Source organism: Paramacrobiotus metropolitanus, unplaced genomic scaffold (genome assembly GCF_019649055.1).
Source record: "Paramacrobiotus metropolitanus isolate TYO unplaced genomic scaffold, Prichtersi_v1.0 Parri_scaffold0000113, whole genome shotgun sequence".
Lineage (NCBI taxonomy): Eukaryota > Metazoa > Tardigrada > Eutardigrada > Parachela > Macrobiotidae > Paramacrobiotus > Paramacrobiotus metropolitanus.
In genome coordinates this window covers 163,708-188,304 of record NW_026570333.1, presented here as the reverse complement: position 1 = coordinate 188,304, position 24,597 = coordinate 163,708, and the positions used below count along the sequence as shown (strand labels likewise).

The window sequence follows — 24,597 nt, the reverse complement described above, 5'->3', positions numbered from 1 at the left end:
TTCACATTTTTAAATTTTAAAATTCATTTTAAAATTTTAAAAAAATTGTACTGCTCTCATGCGGGGTAACAACGATCTTCATGCTTACGTGCATTTTGGCGCGAAATTTGAAGGAAATCGGCCCACAATGAGACTTTTGTACACCTGAATGCATTTCACCTTTTGAAATTTTCTTATAGCCGTAAATCCCGAACTGGATGTTGCGCGCACAAACGGTTTTCACGCCAATGTATACAAATCATCTGGCTACAGAATGTCATAAAACAAAGAAAAAAGTGTTTGGAGTGCGCGAAACTGATAGTTTTCGCGCAGATACACGAATTTGGTGCCATGTATCGGGTTAGTTCCTTTAAGCACAGTAATCTGAATTTAAAGGATCTGAATTTAAAGCTGCCTGAACGGATAGAATTGATAAGTGTGACCTCAGCCACTTCCCAGGGTCGTTTCTTGGATCCGATACGCATCCACTCGGCCATTGCCTCCCGGTTCACGTTCCCCATGGACACATTGGTCTCATAAATCTCCCAGAATTTTGCCTCAATATCCACCGCATCCAGCTGCAACACAGCCTGCGGAATCATCACGACCATGCATTTTCTGCCGCCGTCCGGCTCGCAGTAAAGTTCACACCGGCGCAGCCGAACGTGATGGCAGTAGGGCGCCAACAACGGCAAGGTCCTGGCGAGACGCGGTATCAGCCAGGTCCTTCCATTGTCGTCGATACGGTCATCCCAAGCGAACTGCACACGATGGACGATGAGTTGCTGAATGTGGATGTTCTCCAGCAGTCCTTGAAAAAGCCCCAGCACACTGGCCCGGTTCTTCGCATCCGTTCGCTCCAGAATCACGCGCCGCGTCGTCCGATCCATGCAGTGCAGCAGACCGCTAACGGCGCCGAAGACCCGGGTGACATCGTCCGCTGTGCCATCCTCCGCTGTGCGGCTGAGTGCGACACACGGGTGCGTAAAGGCATTGCGGACCGTGGGGGAATAAAACGTAAAAATAATTATACGGAACATTACGAGCTGAGCACTCGCCGGAATATGGTGCAGTTCCTGTTTTTATTTTTACACGCCCTTACAGTCTGGACGCAGTCCGTAATCAGGAATACGGGGTGGTTTGTAAACTGTTCAGTTTACTCGTAGTCGTTATCCGACAAAGTATAATTATAATGTGTTTAATAATCGGTTAATTTGTATAATTATAACTGTATGCAGCAAGCAGTGTAAACAGGAAATTCATCTGTCAACTTGTAAGTGTCAACTTGTAATCAACTTGTTAAAGGAGATCGGTAAAAAACTGTTTATGAGAACAGGCGAGAGTCGTTCCATTTGTTTTCTGTTTCAGCGTTCAAGTTTGGAGATTATGCGTGGTAATGCTATGAGTGTATTGTGCGCAGTCCCTTCTCGTGTTAACTGGGACAAATTCTTTACTTGTAAGTTAAAAGTGCACTTCATACGTACCACATCGTCGTCTGTCAGGGGTGCCGCGTGCTTGCGCTGCACATACTTGAGTGTGTCGCTACGCACCGAATGAAAGCCAACATTCGTGGAGCGTTGCAAGCACTGACGAAAATGATCCGATGCCAGAAAAGAGACAGTCGAAACCAAATCACCCGACAGTCGATATTCCCGCCAGACGAAGAATCCCTCCTTCAGTGCTCGTTGGGCCAGATCCTGCTCGGACGGCGGGCAGCGCACTTGATCAGCGGTGAACAGTGCCGTTTGCTGGCGACCGTCCCATTCGACGGCAGCCAGCACCAGAACGATGTCACCAAAGGACCGGAATTCCCAGACACAACGCTGCAGGATTGCGCGGGATACCACAGCCACGCCGCACCCCGATGCGAGCGCCACAGCACCTGCACACTGTTCTTCTCCAGCAGTGCGGGATTCCGCTTTAATTCGTGCTGCCAGCGAAAGAGCCGAGACGGCTCAGTGGCCGCGTCGAAGAGGTTGTCGTAGCTGACGAAGTGAGCTCGCTGTCCGCTGCTGTGAAAATCCATAACCACACCGTTCTTCGCCACGTCCATCACGTCACCGTGTTGTAGGAGACCGCTGGCCGTCAGCACATTCACCGAGTTCCACCGGTGTACGGGTTCATCGAGACGGGATTCCAAACGCTTTTCTCCATAAAGATTCATTCTCGGCTGTGCGCCAGATGCACAGTACAAAAACGTAAACAGGCACGTACTGCGCTCACGGCTCAGGTAATCCTACGGGCCAGTGGTTCAGCAAAATTTACAGATAAATCCTAAATTCATTCAGTCTGATAGTTTTACGAGTATAATCATCATACGGAGCGCAGCAAGAAGTTCCAAAGATAAGGTATACGGTACTGGCACCCTCCACTCAGAGGAAATTTCAACGGGGAAATCACACGTGCATTGTACCAGATGCATTCATGATTCACATACTCGTACATGACCTGTGAAACTGTGACTCGTCACCCGGCGCGCTTGATACTAGTAATGTAAGCGCACCGCTTTCACCTAGCAACTGACCACTTCCGTTTCGCAACGTTCACTCAGTACAAACTACAAAGACGACAAGATTGATACCCATTACCCAGTGATCGCTGACTGTCGCCTATCGTAATTTGAATACAGTTAGATGGGTCTTCCAGCCAAGGTTGGGCAGTACTTTCTGAGCAGCAGGAAATGAATGCGTCATTTCAGTAGATTGACTGACTGTTAAGAAAGTAGCCAAGCCGGGTACAATTTGGCACTACACATATCCTGATATCCCTATTCACGAAGGGCAGCAAATACGATACTGTACTCTCGGTTCAATATGTCCCGGTTTTGTAAAGTATAACCAGTCATGCACTGTACGCGGTTCAAAACACTCGCTGAATCCGGTGAACATAAATCCGCCAATAAGCGTGATTGGCAGTAATACCCGTCAAATTAACGGCTAACGATCGGTTTTCGAGCGCGTGGAACAGTAACGGTTCAGTTTTTTCCGTGAGATTTCGCAGCCTAAATTTTCAGTTTCTTTCCACGGCGACAATAATGAATTTATTTTCGTAATGTCGAAAGGAGTTCCGAAAAATAATCTAAAATTTAAATCAAAACAAAAGTCAAAGTGGGGGTTTTAAGTGAAAGAATCAGACGGTTCTTTGGTTTACCAAAGAACCGTCTGATGTCGATTACTGGAGTACTCAAGGAAGGGTTCAAGCTGTTCAGACGGTTCATTAAGCCTAAAAGACCGAACCCAATGAATTCCGTGACGTCAGTATAGTGTTGCATGGAAAGACCATACAAAACGGAGACATCGTGAGTCGAGAGTACAGTACTCGTACGGCTAGTCATGACACCACACTCCGTTAAACAACTGTAAGTCCATGTACAGAGGGTGATTTCGCAATATGCTTCCAGCACGGGAAAAAATTCCCAAAAATTTCCCTTTCTATTCTTTTTAGTTGGTTGCTAAACAGTCTTGTGGGACAAAGTGTGCCTAATTGTTCAAAATGATTTGTGGAGTTCGAGCGATCAACATGGCATGAAAAACCGATTGAAGAACAAGGTGCCGTGTGCTGGCGTTATTAACAATTTGTAAAAGCCACAGAAAAATCGCCGAGCGTTTGATGAGCAAAGGGATCGTTATTTCTCATACTAGGATAAATAAGCTTTTGAAACTATATGGGGCCGAGAGCGAAGGGAATAGTTCGCCTGTAAAACGCCTAGGAAATCAGTGCCCGCCCAAAGTTCCCACAAAGTCCCTCATCGCCGACGTCAAGAGGGCTATCTTAATACCGAATCCACCGTCTCAGAGACAGTTGGCAAGGAAATTTAGGACATCCCAGTACACGATATCGAAGATTATTCATCGTAATCTTGAAGCGAAAGTACGTAAAAAAGGCAAAGTACATGCACTGTCAAATAAACAGGCAGAACAGCGTGCTTCTCGTGGTCCCCGATTTGCCAAATTCTGAACCAGCGAAATTTGCCCTACATCAATTTAATCGACGCAGCATTAGTTTATCTTTATTATACGGGCTAGCGAAGAAAGATCTGCTACGAGTTTAAAGGATCCGAAAATTCCGAAAATTGGATGAAATTTTGGAAAGTTAAAAAACCGCAAGGTGTTACGTTTATCGCCAAAATTTTTTATCGTGGCCCAAGAAGGGCTTTCAGATAGAGCAAATATTAAAATAAAGTCTATGCGGCGGAGATTATAATAAATTTATGAATAAAGTGGAAGCATATTGCGAAATCACCCTCTGTACGCTAAGAATGTACCCCGTCAATGAATTGCCGTAGCTTAGACGCGCTCAGAGCGCGTCCTGCACAAGGCGCAAAGCCACAGAACAACCAGATCAGTATCAGGCAAACTATCAGTGAGATAAAACGGTTCGTTCCGTTACGACAGTAACCTTTGTTTTCTTTCTAGTAACAAATGTGGTACGTCTAATAAGCTTTGCATATTACTGCGTACTGCCGAGAGATAATGCATGACACAATCATAATGTTGATCTTCTTGCCGCGGCGAGGTCTGCTGAGCAATTTCGCCATCGGCACACGTCAACTAACCGTCATCTTATCTTCACGCTGTTGCGTTCCTACTTGGGATCAACTCACTACTTCGGATCGGATTGTGCGACATCGGTGTAATTTACCCGATGGATCTACGAAGGGGCCCCTCAACGTTGTACACTATGGGTCACCAACAGGCAACAGACCCACAGTCACCATAGGTCACCATCAAATCACCATCAGTCGCAAACTCTGTATTAAAACACAGCAATAAACATAATGGGATCCAGTAAAGCCTGCACCGTCCATGTATAATCCAGCACCAAATCCACCAAGTCCTGGGTGACGGGATCCAGCGTGATCCAGTCTTCCAGCAACAACCAGATCAACTGCGGCATCCATGCACACAACAGACTCACCGTCAACGCCAGCAGCATCCGAAAGGTCCGCGGATCCGCCACCATCTTGCGGCCATACAGCGACGACCCGCTGGTGATTGCCACACGACGGCGGGCACGTTGGCGTATCCCCTCAATCAACGGGTACAGCAGCACAATCGCCAGCGTCAGCAGCAAAAACAGCACGACAAAAACGACAGTCCCCCAGATTTGCACGGGGACGCTGAGATCCGACGAATAATCCGTCATATCCAGCAGACACACGTCGTTCTCTGATTGGTGGGTTAGTCGATACGCGAATAACGGTACGACGCACAGATGCACGACGATCCAGATCAAGCAGCAAATTCCAACGGCCAGCCGCAGAGTGTGGCGCTGTCGGTAGCTGTGCGGATGCAGCACCGCCCACAGGCGGTTGAGAGTGATGGCCAGATGCGAGTACACCAAAACGGCCATCAGCGCCCAATTGACGTAGGTGTAGAAGGCGCATTGGGTGGCGGTCAAGCAGGCGCTGTACGCTTTCTCCGCAATATCCAGCGGAATGTCCAGCAAATTCGTCAGGATGTTCATGATGAACAGATGGACGAGGTAGAAACTGAAGGCAGCGGAATAGCCGTTTCTTTTCGTGCGGTACAGGATAACCAGCGCCGCGGTGTTGATGGCGATGATTAATGTGAGTATGACAACATACACAGCCAGGATGGTTCGGTCGTTGAATGAGGTATGATCAGTTATGCGGTTGAAATTCGTCGTGGTAGTGTTATTCATTGCTGTGCAAAAGTTTGGTTAAAGCCCAGCTATCTCCCGCTATGTCGTGCGTAGACTGTCTTTTTTAATTTACGACAGCCTGCGGTTTACCTGGAAATAAATGAGATAAAATCGGTCCTTTCAATCTGGATTCTGCACCCTGACAGCCGGTTACTCGTCACATGCGCCTCACTGAATGTCGTGCTCGCACTTCGAATGACAATAGTTTACGGGCAGAGAATATTGTGTTAAAAAAAAAATTAAAATTGTTAATTAAAAAAAGTAAACGGATATAAACCAACAACGTATAACGGTCTAATGCGCATTTCACATAGGCGAGTATAGAGGGTTGCGCGACGAGCGGACACTCGTTCTATCGTGTCGACCACAGAGGCACTGAGCTGGCTGACATAAAAATGCTTAGAGGAGCACACCTAATCGGAATAATGGACCCGACCGAATCCAGTTTCCTCCTGATGTGCCGCTAAAAACAAAGTACTTCCTTCCGGCAGAGAAAAGTTATAAACATGTACATATTCCTTCGCAACATTATCCCGGGATTCCCGACGGAGTGCCGATGGCTGCGAATGTCCAGTAATTTTCGGCTGATTTTCTGCTGGGTGCCACGCCTGCGCCTGGAAAGCGAACTATAGTCGTCGTTCATAGCGGGCTGAATCACACAGAATCATGTTGTTGCAAATAGTGTCTATAGCGCGTCATTCCGGTCTGAGAGGTATTATAAATACACAGCGACGCTTGCGGGTCGTTCGTGGAAAGCAACAAGAGGTCCATTGCTGAACCATTGCGGAGAAGGTACGCATGCCGCCTAATTTAAAATGCTGTGTCAGCGCGGCGCCCCTTAAGTTCCATATGCGACACGGCGACGCAGACGTTGTTACAGGCTAGAAATAAGACATACCGGGTAAATATCGAGCCAGAATTTTGTCGACTGTTTCTGGCCTATTGAACGAAATACGTGTAATTAGTATTTTCAAGTGCCGCGGCATACCCGGCAAAGAAGTCCTTGCCATTGCGTTGAAAATGTCGGTAGCCTGTGTCATAGGTAGGGCTACCTATTATTCTATAATTATCTACAATGTAGAGAAACAGGGGTGTAGCTAAATAAACATTTTTATTCATAAGAGGGGATGAAAGGGAAGAATAACATGAAAAATCAACATGAGGGACAATGAAGATAAGGAAATGAACAGATATTCTATTTGTACAGGTGTACCAAATCAGAGTATTGCGTTTGCCCGTATCCGCATTTTACGCCTTGTATGTATGTACAGGCGTTGTGTTATATATCAGTTGCTTTGACAAACCGACGTAAATTATGGAAGTATTCATAGTGAATGTGTATGTGTACTATTGTACAGTATCTCATCTCGACCATTCTCACTTTTGGGCGCTCAGTTCGGCAAAAGTGCCATCGTCACTCGAGCCGGGCGGGTCTAGATAGAGCCGATGGAAAGCGGCCCGACGGTGTGACAGCCTTTCCTTGGAAAAATGGAAAGCCGCTGGTGTGGGATGTAACCGTGGCGGACACATTTGCCCAAACGTACATCGCACAGACGTCCAGAGTGCCGGGTAGTGCAGCGGAAATACGGGAAAACCGGAAGTTAGGAAAGTATAGCGGGCTGGCAGACCGTTACATCGTCCAACCGCTGGCGTTCGAAACCACTGGTACATTCGGTCCACTGACGAAGAAATTCTTCAAGGAACTATCGAGAAAGATTATCGACAGTACAGGCAACCCCCGCTCAGGAGAGTTTTTACGCCAAAAAATTGGTATTGAGATTCAGAGAGGAAATGCAGTTTCTGTTCTCGGTACATTTAGTGAAATGGTAGAGAAGGAAGATGTGTACTTTGCCTTTCATTTGGCTGAACGGAAATGATGTCATGTTCTCTTTTGTTAACTGATACTCTTGTATTACATTTCCCAACACTTTAAGTAAAGTTGTCCTACAAAAAAAAAACTTTTGTACTAATTATCATTTACAGATGTCACTAATCTGGGCAATAATTATAATGTGGCACTGGCACCCGCCAGTGGCATTGCAAGAGGCATGGCGAGCAACAAAACTTGGAGGCTCTGGCAACTGGCAAACGATAACAACTGGCAGATGTCGCAGAAAACGTGGCACAACTAATAAGCTGCTTCGAAGTGTTTGGTCAGCTGTATACTTCTTCAAAAGGTTGCCAGCACAGTGTCAGTTTTTATATATGGAACGTTTCGTACCAAAGAAAAAAACTGGAACGTTTTTTTCCTTCTTGTAGTCACTGTAGTCATCTGCAGACAACCTGTAGACTGTACATTTTTAATAACGGATCACCCACGTATTCAAATATTGACAAAATTTCGGAATTTACTGTTTTACGTAGTCACCACTTCCGTCTTACCTCGATACATAAATTTGCAAATCACACCATCTCGTGATAACGTGCTGGTGCATGATAGCAATTTATTTCAAACCATCACTTAAACACGTGTTAGAGAAACAGTTACAAAAACAACAGCTCGTTAAACATTTCGGCTTTCTCCACCGTGCCCAAAACAGAAACCGCATTACCACGCTGTATCTCTATGGACAAACGTTGTCGAAGAAATTCGTGCGAACGGGCTTCTCCTGAATGAGAACGTAATCTTTTCCCCAGTTCTTTTATGATGGCAATGGCCGCTGGTCCCCACGGGCCCATAGTTTCAAAAGCGATAGGTGTGAATATATAGCGGCCGTTTAAATAAGAATAGAACCTAGACTTCTTCTCTTCAGCCTGCAACGCGGCCGATCCCGCAATTGCCGAAGTAGATTTGATGTGGGAAGCGGCAACAGTATCCACGCAGGTGACATCCCATGCCAAGCACATTCCTCGCTGCCAGGCGAACGTTGTGCAGCCATCGGGGCGTCGTTCGCTGGTGTGGGAAGTGCCTCGGGGTTCAAGTTTAGCTGGGATTCCGGCTGATACAAAAGCCCGACATACGATACTGTTAAGGCCACCATGTCTTGGGTGTCTGCCGGCGGAGAAGGTACAGGAAAGACCATGATGAGCGTATCCGTCGACCTGTAGACACCCTGTAGACAGCCTGTATACATCCTAAGAAAACCTAAGAAACCAGGTGACTACAGTATGTCTATAGTGGTGTCTACGGGATGTCTACAAGTGACTACCGGTGTATACAGGCAGAGTATCAAGCTGATCCTAAGAAGGGCTACCTGTATACAGCGGTAGACATCCGTAGACAACCTGTAGACAGCCTGTAGACAACCTGTATACATCCTAAGAAAACCTAAGAAACCTAAGAAACCAGGTGACTACAGTATGTCTACAGGGGTGTTTACTACAGTGCGTCTACAGATGTATACAGCAGAACATCCAGCTGAACCTAAGAAGGCCTGCCTGTATACACCGGTAGACATCTGTAGACAACCGGTAGACACCCTGTAGACATCCAAAAAAAGCCTAAGAAACCAGGTGACTACAGTATGTCTACAGTGGTGTCTACGGGCTGTCTACAGGTGACTACCGGTGTATACAGGCAGAGTATCGAGCTGAACCTAAGAAGGGCTGCCTGTATACAGCGGTAGACATCCGTAGACAACCTGTAGACACCGTTGTAGACACGCTGTATACATCCTAAGAAACCAGGTGACTACCGATAGGTCTACAGGGTATCTACAGCATGTATACAGATGTCTACTGTGACTACAAGGAGCGAAAAAACGATTCACTTTTTTTCTTTGGTACGAAACGTTCCACAGGTGCAGTTTTACATATAATGTGTACAGCTGCCGGTGCCATTAAGAGAAAAAAACGCATAACAGCATACAATAAAAACACTGTATATTCATAACGAAAGCAACGATCTACTTAAGGGAAGTGACTAGGTACAGGATGCGAAATTCGCGCTAAAGGTTATTTCAAACGCTTTTTTGGGAAGGGTGATTAAGACGGTGAGGTTTTCTCGACGGCAAAAGGCACAGGTAAAGGTTCAGTTGAAAAAGGCTAACTGTAAGTGGAAATTGGAAAGTGGAAAGGCGCTAAAAGCAAGAAAAGGCAAAGGATAGGTATTAGGTAGTAAATGCAAGAAAAGGCAAAGGTAAACTTGGCTGACCCTATTTTGAGAGCAAGGTAATCTAATAACATCATACAGTAACTTAGTAACCACCAGTACCACAAGCGTCAAGCGATATTGTAGCGATAGACATTACACTGTACCGCCAGTAGGAGTGTTAACTGTATTTCTCTACTGATTGTTGGTTGTTGTGTTATGGAGACCAGAATCCTTATTTTCCTACATTTTCCCGACCGCATCTCACGGTCAGAAACATATTGAAATTAGTCTTGATGCCAATCTTGCTCCGCGCCTTCCGCGCTTCTTGCTCCACGCTTATGCGTCCTTGCCCCTCAGCTTGCTTTGCTCGCTGAATCTTGCTACGTGGTACTTGCTAATAAGCACTTGCGATGACCTGGTGTTGGGTGTATCTCTCGCCGTTGTTACCCACGTAAACGGTAGCCAGCTGCCGGTCAGCATCGCTGCCGACCGTGCCAGCCTTTCCCACACTAACAGGCGACAGATCGTGGTAAGGTCGATTAGCCAACCCACTAGAACAGCAGTCAAACCGGCTGCCGTTACAATATATTGATTGTACTGTACACATATTGCCTATTGGTGACTTGACTAGCCTAGCATATTCGATGTTATTCGAAACTCATGAGTCATGGGTATCCGTTTCGCTAGACCCCATGAGCTATTCAACGAAAGCGTGCTACAGCAGCCGTCAGTGTCACATGCAGAATCGGAGTAATTCACCCTCCTGTTAATTCGGCTAAATCTGGCTACCCACTCAGTCCCCGCGTCACGCGCCGAATGCGAGATTTCGACAGGGACAGAATGAGCGGACCGGTTGCGCATCTTCGGCCAATTTCCTAATGTAGAGCTATCAAGTTGTCGACATTATCCGCAGTTGCCGCTTATTGTCGAAAGGGTATCGGTTTCATCCCGATGCAGTTACGAACTGAGCATGCAAACAATGTGAAAACTCAGTTTTATACGTGTACATCAGTGCACTGCTGTATTGTCGCACAGAAACTTAAGGGAAAAAATAAAAATCGTTTTTTGGGATGAACAACATTGGGAGATAAGGACACCCGAATCTTGGGCTTGAAGCATTTGTTTGTTTTCGAAAACAAAGAACATGTTGACCAAATAAAGGTTACTTTCTTAATAGAACAAATCTTTCTATGGCAATGATCCCCACGCAACGGCCTGTTAAAACACAGCAATAAACATAATGGGATCCAGCAAGGCCTGCGCCGTCCACGTGTAATCCAGCACCAAATCCACGGTGGCCATCGTGACGGAATCCAGGATAATCCAGTCCTCCAACATCGACCAGATCAACTGCGGCATCCATGCGCACAACAAGCTCACCGTCAGCGCCAGCAGCACCCGGAAGGTTCTCGGATCAACCACGATCTTTTTCCGCCCATACAGCGATCCGTTAATGGTCGCCACGCGGCCGCGGGCGCGCTGGCGTAACCCTTCAATCAGCGGACAAGACAAGACAATCGCCAGCGTCGGCAGCAAAAACAAGAGGACAAAAATCACCGTCTCCCAGATTTGCACGGGTACGCTGAAATCCGCTGAATAATCCGTCATATCCAGCAGGCAGACGTCATTCTCTGATTGGTGGGTAAGTCGGTACGCGAATAACGGTACGACGCACAGATGCACGACGATCCAGATCAGACAGCAAATTCCAACGGCCAGCCGCAGAGTGTGGCGCTGTCGGTAGCTGTGCGGATGCAGCACCGCCCACAGGCGGTTGAGAGTTATGGCCAGATGCGAGTACACCAAAACGGCCATCAGCGCCCAGTTGACGTAGGTGTAGAAGGCGCATTGGGCGGCGGTTAAACTGCCGCTGTACGCTTTGTCGGCAATATCCAGCGGAATGTCCAGCAAATTTGTCAGGATGTTCATGGTGAAGAGATGGAAGAGGTAAATACTGAAAGCGGGGGAGTAGCCGTTCTTTGAGCGATACAGAATGATCAAGGCCGTGGCATTGGATATCACGATTAAGATGAGAATGATGAGATAGGCAATGAACATGACGCGTCCGTTGACGGGACCGTTTTCATCACCGGTACGGTTGAATTCCGGTTCCGACATTGTAGCGTTAGTCATTGCTGCGTAAGACTGTCTGTCTTGAAATTTCTGTCTAGAATATCATCAGAATTTATGACAAAATCAATGGAAATCAGCAGCGAATCCGTCGTCTATTGTAGTCACAAGATAAAACCGTTTTTTTCCAGTCATTTACTCCGAAAAGCGTCCCAGAGCGTCGGCAGTGGAATTACGATTCAAGAAGCATTACCCCACGAATATCACCCATACGGCAGCAAGCACAGTTGGCAATGTGCAAGAATGCGATTAGCTGCGCTCCGACTCTGTCAGTGATGCGGCATACTGCGTAAACTGGCCGTGCTTTCCCCTGCACCACTAATCGGAATAATGAAGCGCGGGCTGCATCCAGTTTTTCCGGGATACGTCAATAAAGTCACCGTGTTTCCTTCCGGCGCAGCTAAGTAATACTAATGACTAATGAGCACATTCCTGTGAAACATTATACCGGTCGACTGCCGATGGCTGCGATTACTCAATAACATCCACTACCTATAGTGAGGATCTCGGCCGATTTCTGATTTGGATTGAACGGACACATTCAGCCACGGTTTGCTTCGAGAACTGGTTAACACATGTGGGAAATCCTGAGGGTGCGTTTTCAAGCGTACCCCGTGCCGATTACAAGAAGCAGGTTAAATCACGAGATTTGTTATTTTTGCCGATGTTTTGTACTGGCCTGAATGGTGGTTAGCACACACATTATATACCAATTGGAAATATACCGCTGTGTCGACCGGGCGTGAAAGAACCGTCATATCACATGTCCCGCAACGGAGCAACCAGTAAACGCGTGTGACTAAATTGGGCTAATCAGATTAACGGATTGCATGCTGGATGACAGGACAGCTTGGCCTCATTCCGGCCCATTACCTCATTAGTATTTCAAATCAGCCGGTCATCCGTGATATACCCAGATTGCGGTGCATGTGGCAGTGTATGATTAGATTCCCGTGAGTCTGTGACGCTCCCAAATTCCCGGATGGCCAACTTGCCCTTTGCCGCCCCTTGGCTTTTGCCATTGCAGCTCGTTTTGTCAACTTTACCTTTACTGTCGGTATCGGTATAGCCGATGTAAGCTTTTGCCTTCGTTGTTTGCATTTACCGTTCAAAAATGCCATTTGATTAGCCGTTAAAAAGCAGATTACCGTCAATATCAATAAATTGTTCTTTTCGATTTTACCTGCTGTTACCGGCTGTACATTCGGTTCCCACGTTCCTCAGTCGACCAGGTTGTAAATGGTCATCCCGTACGATACCACCAGAACACCAAATCGAATTTTAGCAAAGCAAGCTTTTGTTGCCAAAGGAAATTTGCTATTAAAAACAGGCTTTTAGAAACCACGTCCTCTGCAAAGTCATCTGCTGCTCCTCCAAAACCCAACACTCAGAAGCTTCCCAAATGTTTAATCACTGATTAATAATCAACAAAACAGAACGAAGTTTGTTCTATAAGAAGGTCACATCAACTTTCTGGTGAATGCCGACTTGACAGTCTTCTCAAGTCAAGACTCAAACCCACTGAACATGCAACGAGAATCGCTAATAGAATTAAGTGATCGAATACGTCAGGTGAACAGCAAGTTACGGGGACTTTATTGGTCAAATCATAAACGCAATGCGTAAACATGAAAAGAAACAGATTGGACTATAACAGAAAAATTTCGTTTAGTTTATCCAGCCCTTCCATCGCGCCAGGCACTGAAGCCGCATTTCCCCGTTGAATGTCGATGGACAAACGCTGTCGCAGAAATTCGTACGAGCGTGCTTCCCCGGTGTACTGCTGCAGTCTTTGCAGTCTGCAGTCTGCTGCAGCAAGTCATACGTAACAATATAACAAACAACACGTGTCACAGCACGTACGTACGCAGCACACGCAATCTACACATAATAGCGAATTTTAGATTTCACAAAACAAGTTCCGTCCAGTTCGACTTGCGGGTAGAAGTTGGCGTTACGGGTCGATTTACGTCCGTTCGCGACGTAAGGCGCCGTAACCTAACGTCGTTGGCTGACGCGTAAAAACTATCTGCCTTGCGTGGATCTGTGCAACGGCTCAGCCGTATGGCTGAGCAACAAGCCAGCGCATGCTGCCTGTGGATCTTTTTTATGTGCTCTAACCGCCTCCCCGAGAGCAGGTGGGTCACGCTCTCGGCACTCTCGACTCGATTTATTTTTCAGCTGTACGTCACTGCAAGTGTGCATCCGTACAAGCATTTTAAACGCTGTTCAATCTGGTAACGTACTGTTTATGTGACGCAGTAGTTTCTAGTGGACGGAGCCTGAACCATGTAAAATCTAAAATTCCCTAATAGCGTGTTGGTGTACAAGGTCACCAATGCCGTTACTCGAAGAAACATCGGTATGTTGGTCGAGCTAAAGCAGTTTGATAGACGCTTAGTTCGTCCCGTATCGGTAAAAGATCCTGGATATACACGAGGATTCTGGAATAGGTTTTCAGGTCTTTGTAATACCAAACTGGTACAAGCACTGCCTTTCACACTTCAGCTAAACTACCCTTAAACGAGAAAAAGGCTCGCACGAATTTTTCCGACAGCGTCTCTCACTGGAGATACACCGAAGCAGTGCGGCGTCAGTTATGGGTATAACTGGCGAAGCGGAAAGGCTAAGTGAGCTCTGCATGCTTTAAGACTAGCTTTTTCGCTTGCTGTAATCGCATTCTTATACTGATACATGCATAGCTCGGTTTTCAAACGAAAATGCTTCGTATTAATCATTAACTAGAACATGTAAAATACGAATAACGGTATTAACGATATTATTTTGCGAACTTTTTGCAATGCCGGCATTGAATCGTATCCTGAGCCTGTGGGATTTTTGCGTGAAAACGAAAAGCGGCCGGATGGGGCTACGCGATGGAAGTGGTACCGTGGACAACCGCTAGTCTGGGACGTGACATGCAGAGACACGATGGCGGATTCGTATATTGACACAACCTCGAAGTGTGCGGGCGCCGCCGCCGAACTGGCATTCACTGTCAAGATGGGGAAGTACCAGTCGCTTACTGATCGTTGTCATTTTGTTCCCATTACATGCGAGGCATTTGGCACATACTGTAATGGCACAATTGTTTTGTTGAAAGAGATCGGTAAGAAACTGTTTATGCGAACAGGCGAGAGTCGTTCCACTTGTTTTTTGTTTCAACGTTTAAGTTTGGAGATTATGCGGGGTAATGCTATGAGCATATTAAGCACAGTCCCTTCTCGTGTTAACTGGGACAAATTCTTCATTTGATTGTATTAGACTGAGTGGTGCTCGTTGCTGTACATATTGAAAAATAAAATCTACTGATACGAATAACTCATCTAATTCTGTGCAACAAAATAGAAGCCGGGTTTCCGCAATGGACTTCCTTAATAATACGATGCCACCGAAACGTTGTAGTGCGTGTTCCTTGTCGCTATTTTTCCTGTACAGCATAGCTAGTAAAAGGTGACTGTCTCCTGTCGTATTCAGTACTACAGTACTACAGTTGCTATCTTTCAGCTAAGATAAGGTTGGCCAACATTTTCGGATGATGCACAAATAATTGTACCACGGTCGCAGGTAAAGGACCAAGCCGCTTTATTTTACCGATATGTTTTCTAAGCTTATTCCTATTACATAAATTCGTCGCACACGGCTTACTAAAACGCAGCAATGAACATAACCGGGTCCAGCAAAGCCTGCACTGTCCAAGTAAAATCCAGCACCAAATCTACCATGTCCTTCGTAGCACGATCCAGCGCCACCCAGCCCTTTAGCAACAACCAAATTAATTGCGGCAACCATGCACACAGAAGGCTCACCGTCAGCGCCAGCAGCATACGGAACGTTCGCGGGTCCGCCACCATCTTTTTCCGTCCATACAGCGACTCGTTATTAATCGCCACACGACGGCGGGCGCGTTGGCGTAGCCCTTCAATCAGCGGGTACAGCAGCACAATCGCCAGCGTCGGCAGCAAAAACAGGAGGACAAAAATCGACGTTTCCCAGGTTTGCACGCGTAGGCTGAAACCCGGCGAATAATTTGTCATATCCAGAAGACACACATCGTTCTCTGATTGGTGGGTAAGTCGGTATGCGAATAACGGTACGACGCACAGATGCACGACGATCCAGATCAGACAGCAAATTCCAACGGCCAGCCGCAGAGTGTGGCGCTGTCGGTAGCTGTGCGGATGCAGCACCGCCCACAGGCGGTTGAGCGTGATGGCCAGATGCGAGTACACTAAAACAGATACCAACACCCAGTTGACGTAGCTGTACAGGACGCACACAACCGTGGTTAAACGGGCGCTATACACTTTCTCCGCAATATCCAGCGGAATGTCCAGCAAATTCGTCAGGATGTTCATGGTGAAGAGATGGACGAGGTAGAAAGAGAAAGCAGCGGAATAGCCGTTACTTTTCGTGCGGTGGAGGATAACGAGCGCTGTGGCGTTGCTGGCGATGATTAAGGTGAGAATGGCGATATACACAGCGAGTATGGTCTGGCCACTGAATGAGGTATGGGCAGCTGTACGGTTGAATGCCGTCATGGTAGCGTTGTCCATTCCTAAGGAAATGTTTCCTTCGAAGTCCAGAAGGCTTCTAATAACACCGATCGAGGACACTATTTTCCAATTGGAAGCAGAATTTCAGTTTGCAAGGGATTATGCAGGTAGTGCACGAATAATTTAATCCTGTGTTAGAGATTGGCTATTAAGTGCTCCACGAAAAGGAACCGCACTGGTTAAATGGATGGATTGTGCCAACCAGAGATGCAGCAAACTGAGTAACTGGGATGCTGTCAAGCGCATACCTAATCGGCATAATGGACGCCGTTGAATCCGGTTTCCCGTTGATGCGACAGTGCTAAATTGCTGCTGGCGAAGAAAAGTAATGAAATAAATGTGTTCCTGGGACACGTTATCACGGCCGAGTGCCGATGACTGCAAATGTTCAGTAATTTCTGCTGGCCGCATCCCGGTTGATTTGCCACCCTATTCAATGGGAACATTTTCAACAAACTGCAGACTGGGTAGGTACTGACGCGGGGCGATCATGTGGACGTGCTTTCGGCGTAAACGGCACGGATGACAGGAAGCAGCTCAGAACGTAGGAAATACTGTTATTTCGAGCTTTACCCTAGCTAACATTCACATTATTTGAAGAATGCTATTATCGACGGTTCGGCTAACCGGTCATGATGTCACATGCTGGCGTTGGAGAACCAAGAAAACCAGGATAAATTTATCTAGTCAGCGTGGTGGGTGTGGATGATAGCGACGGCATCATCATTCCGGTGCAATGCGTAATTTAAATACAGGACCACGCTGATGGGGAGTCGAACAATACGTAGATCACGTGGATCCAAGATCACGTGATTAAGTTATTCAAGTTACCGTTCTACATTAACGGTTGGTTTCTTAGGTTCTTAGGGTTTCTTTCTTAGGTCAATAAGGTTACTGTTTTATATTAGCGGTGATTTCTTAGGTTCTTAGGGTTTCTTTCTTAAGTCAAACAGATTACTGTTTTATATTAGCGGTGGTTTCCTAGGTTTCTTAGGTTTCTTAGGTTTCTTAGGTTATTCTTAGGTTATTCTTAGGTTTCTTAGGGTTCTTAGGTTTCTTAGGTTTCTTAGGTTTTTTTTTCTTAGGTTTCTTAGATGAACTGTTTTTGATCTGTGACGTATCCTTGTCTTACGAAAAAAGGGGCATTTTGTAAGTTAATAAAATAGTCCCTTGCGTACTGCAATGAAATGAGTTAAAACTGTAGACCAGATACAAGAATCATGTAGCGCGCCACATGGGTGGTCACGGGTGAGCAATATATAAAACCGTTTACTCAAAGTGAGCAAATTGAGAAAATCGAAGTATTAGTGTTTAACAGAATGTGATGCCTTGAAATAGACTGGCATATTTGATTTTATTTGTGACTAGTGAGAGTCCGTTTGCTCACTTTACTGGGCTTCCCTACTTGATAAAGCAACAGAGCGTGAGACGTCCGGGTGTTGTGTTTGGTTATACCGATCGTGAGTCGTGACCTACGAGCTGTTCCGCGGACGTGGTCTCGTCTCCGCTAAACCAGCTCTTTAACAACGATCACTGTCACATGCCAGTTCGGCACTTTTCTGGAAATCAATTATACCGATCGACTGACTACGACGGCGGTGAATAATTCCGCTGCGCTGCATCTCACAATCAACTGCTTTCTTATACGCTGCAGTGCACACATTCAAGATTGACCGCAGTCACAAGGAACTGGTGGATAATGACGCGGAGAAATCGTGCAGCAGGCCGATAATAACCGGAAAGAGGTTAAACCATGCGGATCCTGTGGTTATTCGGGTGCTGTTAAATTCAAATCATAGGTGACACGCGCATTATATACACAATACTCATACAGTGACTACAGTTCCAGCTGCATCAAAGCAGCATTAGTTTCGCTCTATCTGGTAAATATCGCTCTATGTGGGAAATGTATCTGGCCACTGGTCGATACCGTTTGTACAGTTTTATAATGAACCGATGCTGCTAAAGTATCTCCAACGAAATTGTTAACGCAGGGCTTCACGTAACTTCTAGCATCTAAGTTCACAAATGCAGTTAAAAATACGTTTAATAGGATAGAGAAAACACCGGGTTTGTTATTACGCGAATACGGCCTGACAAGCGCAAACGTCTCTACAAAATACACAGCCTTAAAACACGGCAATGAACATAATGGGATCCAGCAAAGCCTGTGCCGTCCACGTACAATCCAGCACCAAATCCACGGTGGCCATCGTGACGAAATCCAGGATGATCCAGTCCTCCAATATCGACCAGATCAACTGCGGCATCCATGCGCACAACAAGCTCACCGTCAGCGCCAGCAGCATGCGGAACGTCCGCGGATCTGCCACCACCTTCTTCCGCCCATACAGCGATCCGTTAACAATTGCCACACACGACGCCGGGCGCGTTGGCGTATCCCTTCAATCAGCGGATACAGCAGCACAATCGCCAGTGTCGGCAGCAAAAACAGGAGGACAAAAAATCACCGTCTCCCAGATTTGCACGGGGACGCTGAGATCCGACGAATAATCCGTCATATCCAGCAGACACACGTCGTTCTCTGATTGGTGGGTTAGTCGATACGCGAATAACGGTACGGCGCACAGATGCACGACGATCCAGATCAGGCAGCAAATTCCAACGGCCAGCTGCAGGGTGTGGCGCTGTCGGTAGCTGTGCGGATGCAGCACCGCCCACAGGCGGTTGAGAGTGATGGCCAGATGCGAGTACACCAAAACGGCCATCAGCGCCCAATTGACGTAGGTGTACAGGGCGCAGTGGGCCGCCGTGAAGCGGACGCTATACACTTTCTCCGCAATATCCAGCGGAATGTCCAGAAGATTTGACAGGATGTTCATGGTGAAGAGATGGATGAGATAGATCCCGAAAGCAGCAGAATAGCCGCTGCTTTTCGTGCGGTACAGGATAATGAGGGCTGTGGCGTTGGTTACCACGGTTAAGGTGAGAATGATGATATAGACAGTGAGCATGGCGCGTCCGTTGACGGGATCGTGCGCAGCCTCGGTTCTGTTGAATTCCAGTTCCGTCAATGTAGAGTTGTTCATCGCTGCGTAAAATCTGTTCATCCAGTAAATTTTGTATTCCCGGACGAACGGGCGAAGACAAACTCTTTTTTCATTTCAACAAGTGCCTTTACCTATACGCCTGCATAAAACGTGCACTTCTGGGAAAACTCATGGTGCAATAAGTATTAAGGTCATTAATCAAAAATAATACACTCGCATCATATAAATTAGCGGGAATCGGCAGCGAATCCGTCGTGTACCTTTGAGTCCGCGGTCGCAGAATAAATTAAATCGGTCATTCATGCAAAATTCACTTTGTGCGCCACATAATGCGTCACCGAGAAACAATAATCCCACAACTATTCCCCGTACACCAAGAACAAGATGGCTACAGCGTTTGAGAATCTCTATCTGAAATACAGGATACTGCGCATAAACGGCAGTGCTTTCCCTTGCCTAACTAATCACCATAATGTACGCAGCTGCCCGCGGAAATCCCCTTGGTGTACCTTTAAAGTCAGCATGCTTCCTTCCGGCATAGATACAGTAACTGTAAGTATATTCTAGAATAACATTATACCGGTCGACTGCCGTTGGCTGCGATTACGCGATAATTTTAGTGAGGCTCTCAGTTGATTTCCTATTCGAATCGATGGACACATTCAGTCACCGCTGGCTGAGAGAGCTGGATGACAATGACGCGGGGAAGTCATGTGGATGCGTTTCGCCGTACCCGGCACCCATTACACGAAGGAGGCTCCGCCATGGGGAAATGTTATTGTTGTTGTGTATGCCATGAATGATCGCTAGCACGCACATTATGTATGGAAGAGTATTGTTAATTGTACTGCTCTGTTGACCGGCCATTACAGAACTGTAATGTCAAGTACCCGCAACGAACAAACCAGTAAATAAACGAGTAGCTAAATTGGGCTAATCAGCATGGCGGATTGCAGGCTGGATAACAGCCCAGTTTGGCTTCATTCCGATCCATTATATTGTCGCGAGTTGACTGGTAGAAGCGCCATTTGTATGGACAGGCAAACTGTGGTGTGGTTTGCAACGGATGGAAGTGGTCAGACAAGCATCAGCCAGTTCGTAACGTCGTAACTGTACTGGTATTTTAATCTTTCGGTAAAAGTCAATAAAATGTTGTCTCATGGTTTGTCTGTGAATGCTTTTGAACTGAAAGCGTGTTGTCTTATCTTTCAAATTTTTGGATTAGAAATCACTGTTGAGTACTTGAGGGAGAAGACCTTCTTGTGAATGAACTGGTGTCATCATGCATGGCTACTGTAGCAGCTATGGAATATCGGGTCTTGGAAAGTGTTTTTCTGGAATGTTTTCTCATCCTCGATGTTGTTGCACTGTTAGTCTGACTAAGTTTACATAAAGGTCAACGTTAGCAGAACGGTTGGGCAGCGTCATGTCTGCGATTGTTAGTCAGTAAAGGTCATTGACCACCATGAACCATCAGTGGTCTTATGCTATCTGGCAATATCATTCTTAAGTTCATAGCAGCCGTCGGCCAAGATTGCGTCACGTTTTAGCACATTGCTCACAGCGCAGCATGTTGCATCAGAAGGTTATGTTGTGTGAAGGCTCGCAAATTCCCGGTGCGACGCGGACACGGCACCACACTACAGTCTGGACTTTCAGTCACAAACTGACAAGAACGACAACTTTTGGTTCCGCCTCCAGTATAACTGTGAATTTTTTCGACATAAGAGCATGAGCACGGCTCGATGTCTGAGTCGATGAGCACGGAACGACTTAAGGGAAGTGGGTGTATGGTACCAAATTCGTGGTACCAAATGGTACTGTACCAAATTCGGTACATGGTACCAAATTGGCAAATTCGATGCACGAACAGTTCACTTTCGCGCACTCCCAAACACATTTTTGTTTCGTTTTATGACATTCTGTAGCCAGATGATTTGTATACACTGGCGTGAAAACCGTTTGTGCGCGCAACATCCGGTTCGGAAGTTATGGCTGTTAGAAAATTCAAAAAAGTTTAAACGCATTCCGGTGTATCCAAAGTCTCATTATGGACCGATCTCTTTCAAATTGTGCACGTAAGTGCACCTGGCCATGAAGATCGTTTTTACACCGATCCACTGTTCTAGCATGTTTTTCGAAGTTTAAAATGAATTTCAAAAACTTTAAACTTCATTTTAAAATTTAAAAAAATCATGAAAATCTGGAGTCTGAATTTGGTACCGTGTACCGGCCCACTTCCCTTAATTCACAGCACTACGTAATTGTCATGTAAATCCAACGTTGAGTACTGGTTGCGGAGAATTCAATTAGCTTAATTCTACAGCGAAAGGCAGTTCAAGACAGTCTAATGGAAAGAAGAAATTTTGTGCTATGTGCAATAACACAAGAATCCCTGTGGAGACGTCGTTAGGGACCCGGCTCTGCGGTTCCTCAGTCGAACATGTTGTTAACGATCATCCCGTACGAGACCACTGAAACAGCGAAAACCCCGTTATAATTTGCATGCAAGCCGGATTAATTATCGAGATACGTCGGTTAACCGTCAGCGCTTTGTTTGCCATGCACGAGATAATCTAGTAGAGTAATTCTGTGCTGCTGCACATCGGTACCCGCATTTTTCGTAGATGATGCGTGTTATCACGGGGAGACATTTCGTCTGACGCTGCTTACCCTTATACACATTACACAGCTATTACATAGCTCACCAACATGGTGTTATTACGATGCAACCCGTGGTTATTTTGTTGACTTACTAGGATGGATCGTGAGCACGTCACACGCGTATTTCAGCGTCAGTGGCCGCTGTCGACAACCGGCTTGCGTTGCTGTATCATTGGCGCGGATCACACAGCTGCTGTCGCCGAATGCACACACTCTTTGCACATCATTCATTGCATCCGTGGTTGGGCAGCGGGCTTTCGTATACATGGCCTTTTCCAGGATAACGATGGGACGGGGATCGCTGGTGGAATTATTAGCGGGGAGAGCGGTACTAGTGGCACTGGAAAGGCGGGGTTGGTTGCGCACGGCCCTGCGCCGGTGACGCCGGCGTCCTGCGGATGTGGCAGTGGTCGTAACTGCCGGTTTTGATGGGGCACACAGCACCGTGTAGGACTGACCGTGAGGGATCACCACCATGGTGACATTGTGACCGTCCTCCAGGGCGGTATGAGGGGTAATGGAGGGAGCACGTGGTGACGGTGCTGCCATCTGCAGTGGAACACATTCAATAATCCAACGGATACAAAGCTCCCTAAAAGCGCTGAGTTAGCCGTTTCAGCTGAGATACTCGTCGTGCCGACTCGAGCATAATCGCTGCAGTAGAATTTCCGGCGCTCGTTTCCTTTTTAACTTACCACGGCTCCGTAAATGCACACCGTCAGTGTAAGAAGTAAGGCAGTCATACTGGAAACGATATTATTAAAAATGTGCTACACACCAGCTGTAATATCGTACAAATGACATACTATTCGCTGTTTCCTTCGCGGCGAAACAGAGCAGAACTCTGCGGCATTTCTTGGCCTACGGCGACATTGTAGCCGTTGGAAAGTGCGGCTGCTAACTTTGTTGTTGATGCGGTGTATTGTGCCCTCCGGCATTGATTTGCTACAATTGTTTGTAAATATCTCGCCATCTCGGTATAACGGGGTGCGTGGCCAGTTGGCACGGAATCGTGGCACCTGGATTGGTCTGCATTTGGGGCGTGTCTCTGTCCCTATAATGGTGTTACATTGGTGTATAAAGGAAGTACATCATTAGACCGTTACGTAGCTCATCCGTTACACAGCTTTACCGCTGGCGTTCGAAACGACGGTTACATGGGGACCATTGACGAAGGAATTCTTTAAAGAACTGTCGAGAAAGATATGTACTTTGCCTTTAATACAGCCGAACGGGGATGATGTTATGAGTTTTTGTTCACTGATACTCTTGTATAGCATAGCTTAGACGGCAGAAAACGTTGCTAAGTAAAAGGAGACAGTATTTTAAGATCCATGGTGTGCAGGCATGTTATCCAAATTTTAAAATGAATTTCAAAAACATAAACATTTATTTTAAAATTCGAAAAATATCGTTGAAGTTTGGATCGGTGTAAGAACGATCTTCATGGTTATGTGCATTTACGTGCCAAATTTGAAGAAGATCGGTTTAAAATGAGACTTTTGATACACCTGAATGCATTAAAACATTTTGGAATTTTGTTACCCCGATAACGGATGATGCGAGTGAAAAATGTGGCCTTCGTGCACTACGTTTCGCGGACACTGCCCAGCGTGCCAATCACACCGCTCGCCACGTTTCGGTTTTTTTTTGTCTTTTCACGCTTTTATATGAGCAAAGTGGGATAAAACTTTGCGATTTATTTCCAACACCATTATTTTACAAAATCCAAAAGGATTACGTAAACACACCGAAATTCCTGGATTCTATCACCATGAACTGATGGCGGACTGCTGCGACAACATAAATGGCCATTTGCGCTGTATTTTACTGCAAATAGCAGCATCATTTCACGAAACATTTACAAACGTTGGATCAGGATAATTTTAAAGCAAACAGCTGTGGAGATTGCGAACGAAATGAAAGGTAGTACGCGGAGTGAAAGGTAATGGTTGTGAAGGGTTGAGAAAAGAGTGGGAATCTTTTTGTTGTTTTGATGGCAATTGCCTATATTAAAAACGTACCGAATGTGAACCATCCGGCCGGTTTAATGTTACCTTTTTCCACTGCATCAAGTAAATCCGACCAACCTGCTGTTGACTACTGATCATGAGCCGTCTGGCTGTGTAGATTAGAGAGACACATAAGGTCAGTGCACCTACAACTGCGATTATGTAGCGGGAGCGAGAAAACACTGTACTACACGCCCAGTTTAAGAACGACGCGCGGTTAAGCTCCTTTTGCTCGTAAGAAGGGATAAACCAAACTGAGAACGAGCACGGCCACTTCCTGCATTCAGTGCTACGCTCATGGTAATCTTGTCAGACCAAATAACCACATCATGCTAAATGGATTAGACAGGCATTACTTCCGCTTTAATATCGATGTACAAACCGGGAAACCCGAAGCCGGTATACTGTGGTTATGCGCTTGTAACGCTGACAAAATGTACTTATAAAGTTATAACACACACCCGTTTCACGAACAGGCTAAGACTATAACAGCAAAATCTGGGAAATCTGACTCGAGCTGCTTTGTATACCACGGTGCACTATGCCAC

General features: G+C 46.3%; 5 protein-coding genes across 5 annotated transcripts; all 5 read right to left on the bottom strand.

Moving 5' to 3' along the window:
* Positions 1 to 4,734: 4,734 nt before the first annotated feature.
* On the bottom strand, positions 4,735 to 5,643 carry LOC129598073 (type-1 angiotensin II receptor-like). Its single transcript, XM_055495818.1, has one exon. It carries the CDS (start codon positions 5,641 to 5,643, stop codon positions 4,735 to 4,737), a length of 909 nt encoding a protein of 302 aa, XP_055351793.1.
* Positions 5,644 to 10,894: 5,251 nt separating this feature from the next.
* On the bottom strand, positions 10,895 to 11,794 carry LOC129598071 (type-1 angiotensin II receptor-like). Its single transcript, XM_055495816.1, has one exon. It carries the CDS (start codon positions 11,792 to 11,794, stop codon positions 10,895 to 10,897), a length of 900 nt encoding a protein of 299 aa, XP_055351791.1.
* A 3,659-nt stretch (positions 11,795 to 15,453) lies between these two features.
* LOC129598070 (cholecystokinin receptor type A-like) lies at positions 15,454 to 16,362 on the bottom strand. The gene has a single exon (XM_055495815.1). It carries the CDS (start codon positions 16,360 to 16,362, stop codon positions 15,454 to 15,456), a length of 909 nt encoding a protein of 302 aa, XP_055351790.1.
* A 2,129-nt stretch (positions 16,363 to 18,491) lies between these two features.
* Positions 18,492 to 19,412, bottom strand: LOC129598069 (type-1 angiotensin II receptor B-like). Its single transcript, XM_055495814.1, has 2 exons — positions 18,834 to 19,412; positions 18,492 to 18,701 (listed from the first exon to the last, which is right to left on the bottom strand). The coding sequence occupies exons 1-2, from the start codon at positions 19,410 to 19,412 to the stop codon at positions 18,492 to 18,494; spliced, it is 789 nt and encodes a 262-aa protein (XP_055351789.1).
* Positions 19,413 to 21,132: 1,720 nt separating this feature from the next.
* On the bottom strand, positions 21,133 to 22,824 carry LOC129598060 (uncharacterized). Its single transcript, XM_055495805.1, has 3 exons — positions 22,733 to 22,824; positions 22,130 to 22,586; positions 21,133 to 21,847 (listed from the first exon to the last, which is right to left on the bottom strand). Exons 1-3 carry the CDS (start codon positions 22,778 to 22,780, stop codon positions 21,807 to 21,809), a joined length of 546 nt encoding a protein of 181 aa, XP_055351780.1. The 5' UTR covers positions 22,781 to 22,824; the 3' UTR covers positions 21,133 to 21,806.
* Between the last annotated feature and the right edge of the window lie 1,773 nt (positions 22,825 to 24,597).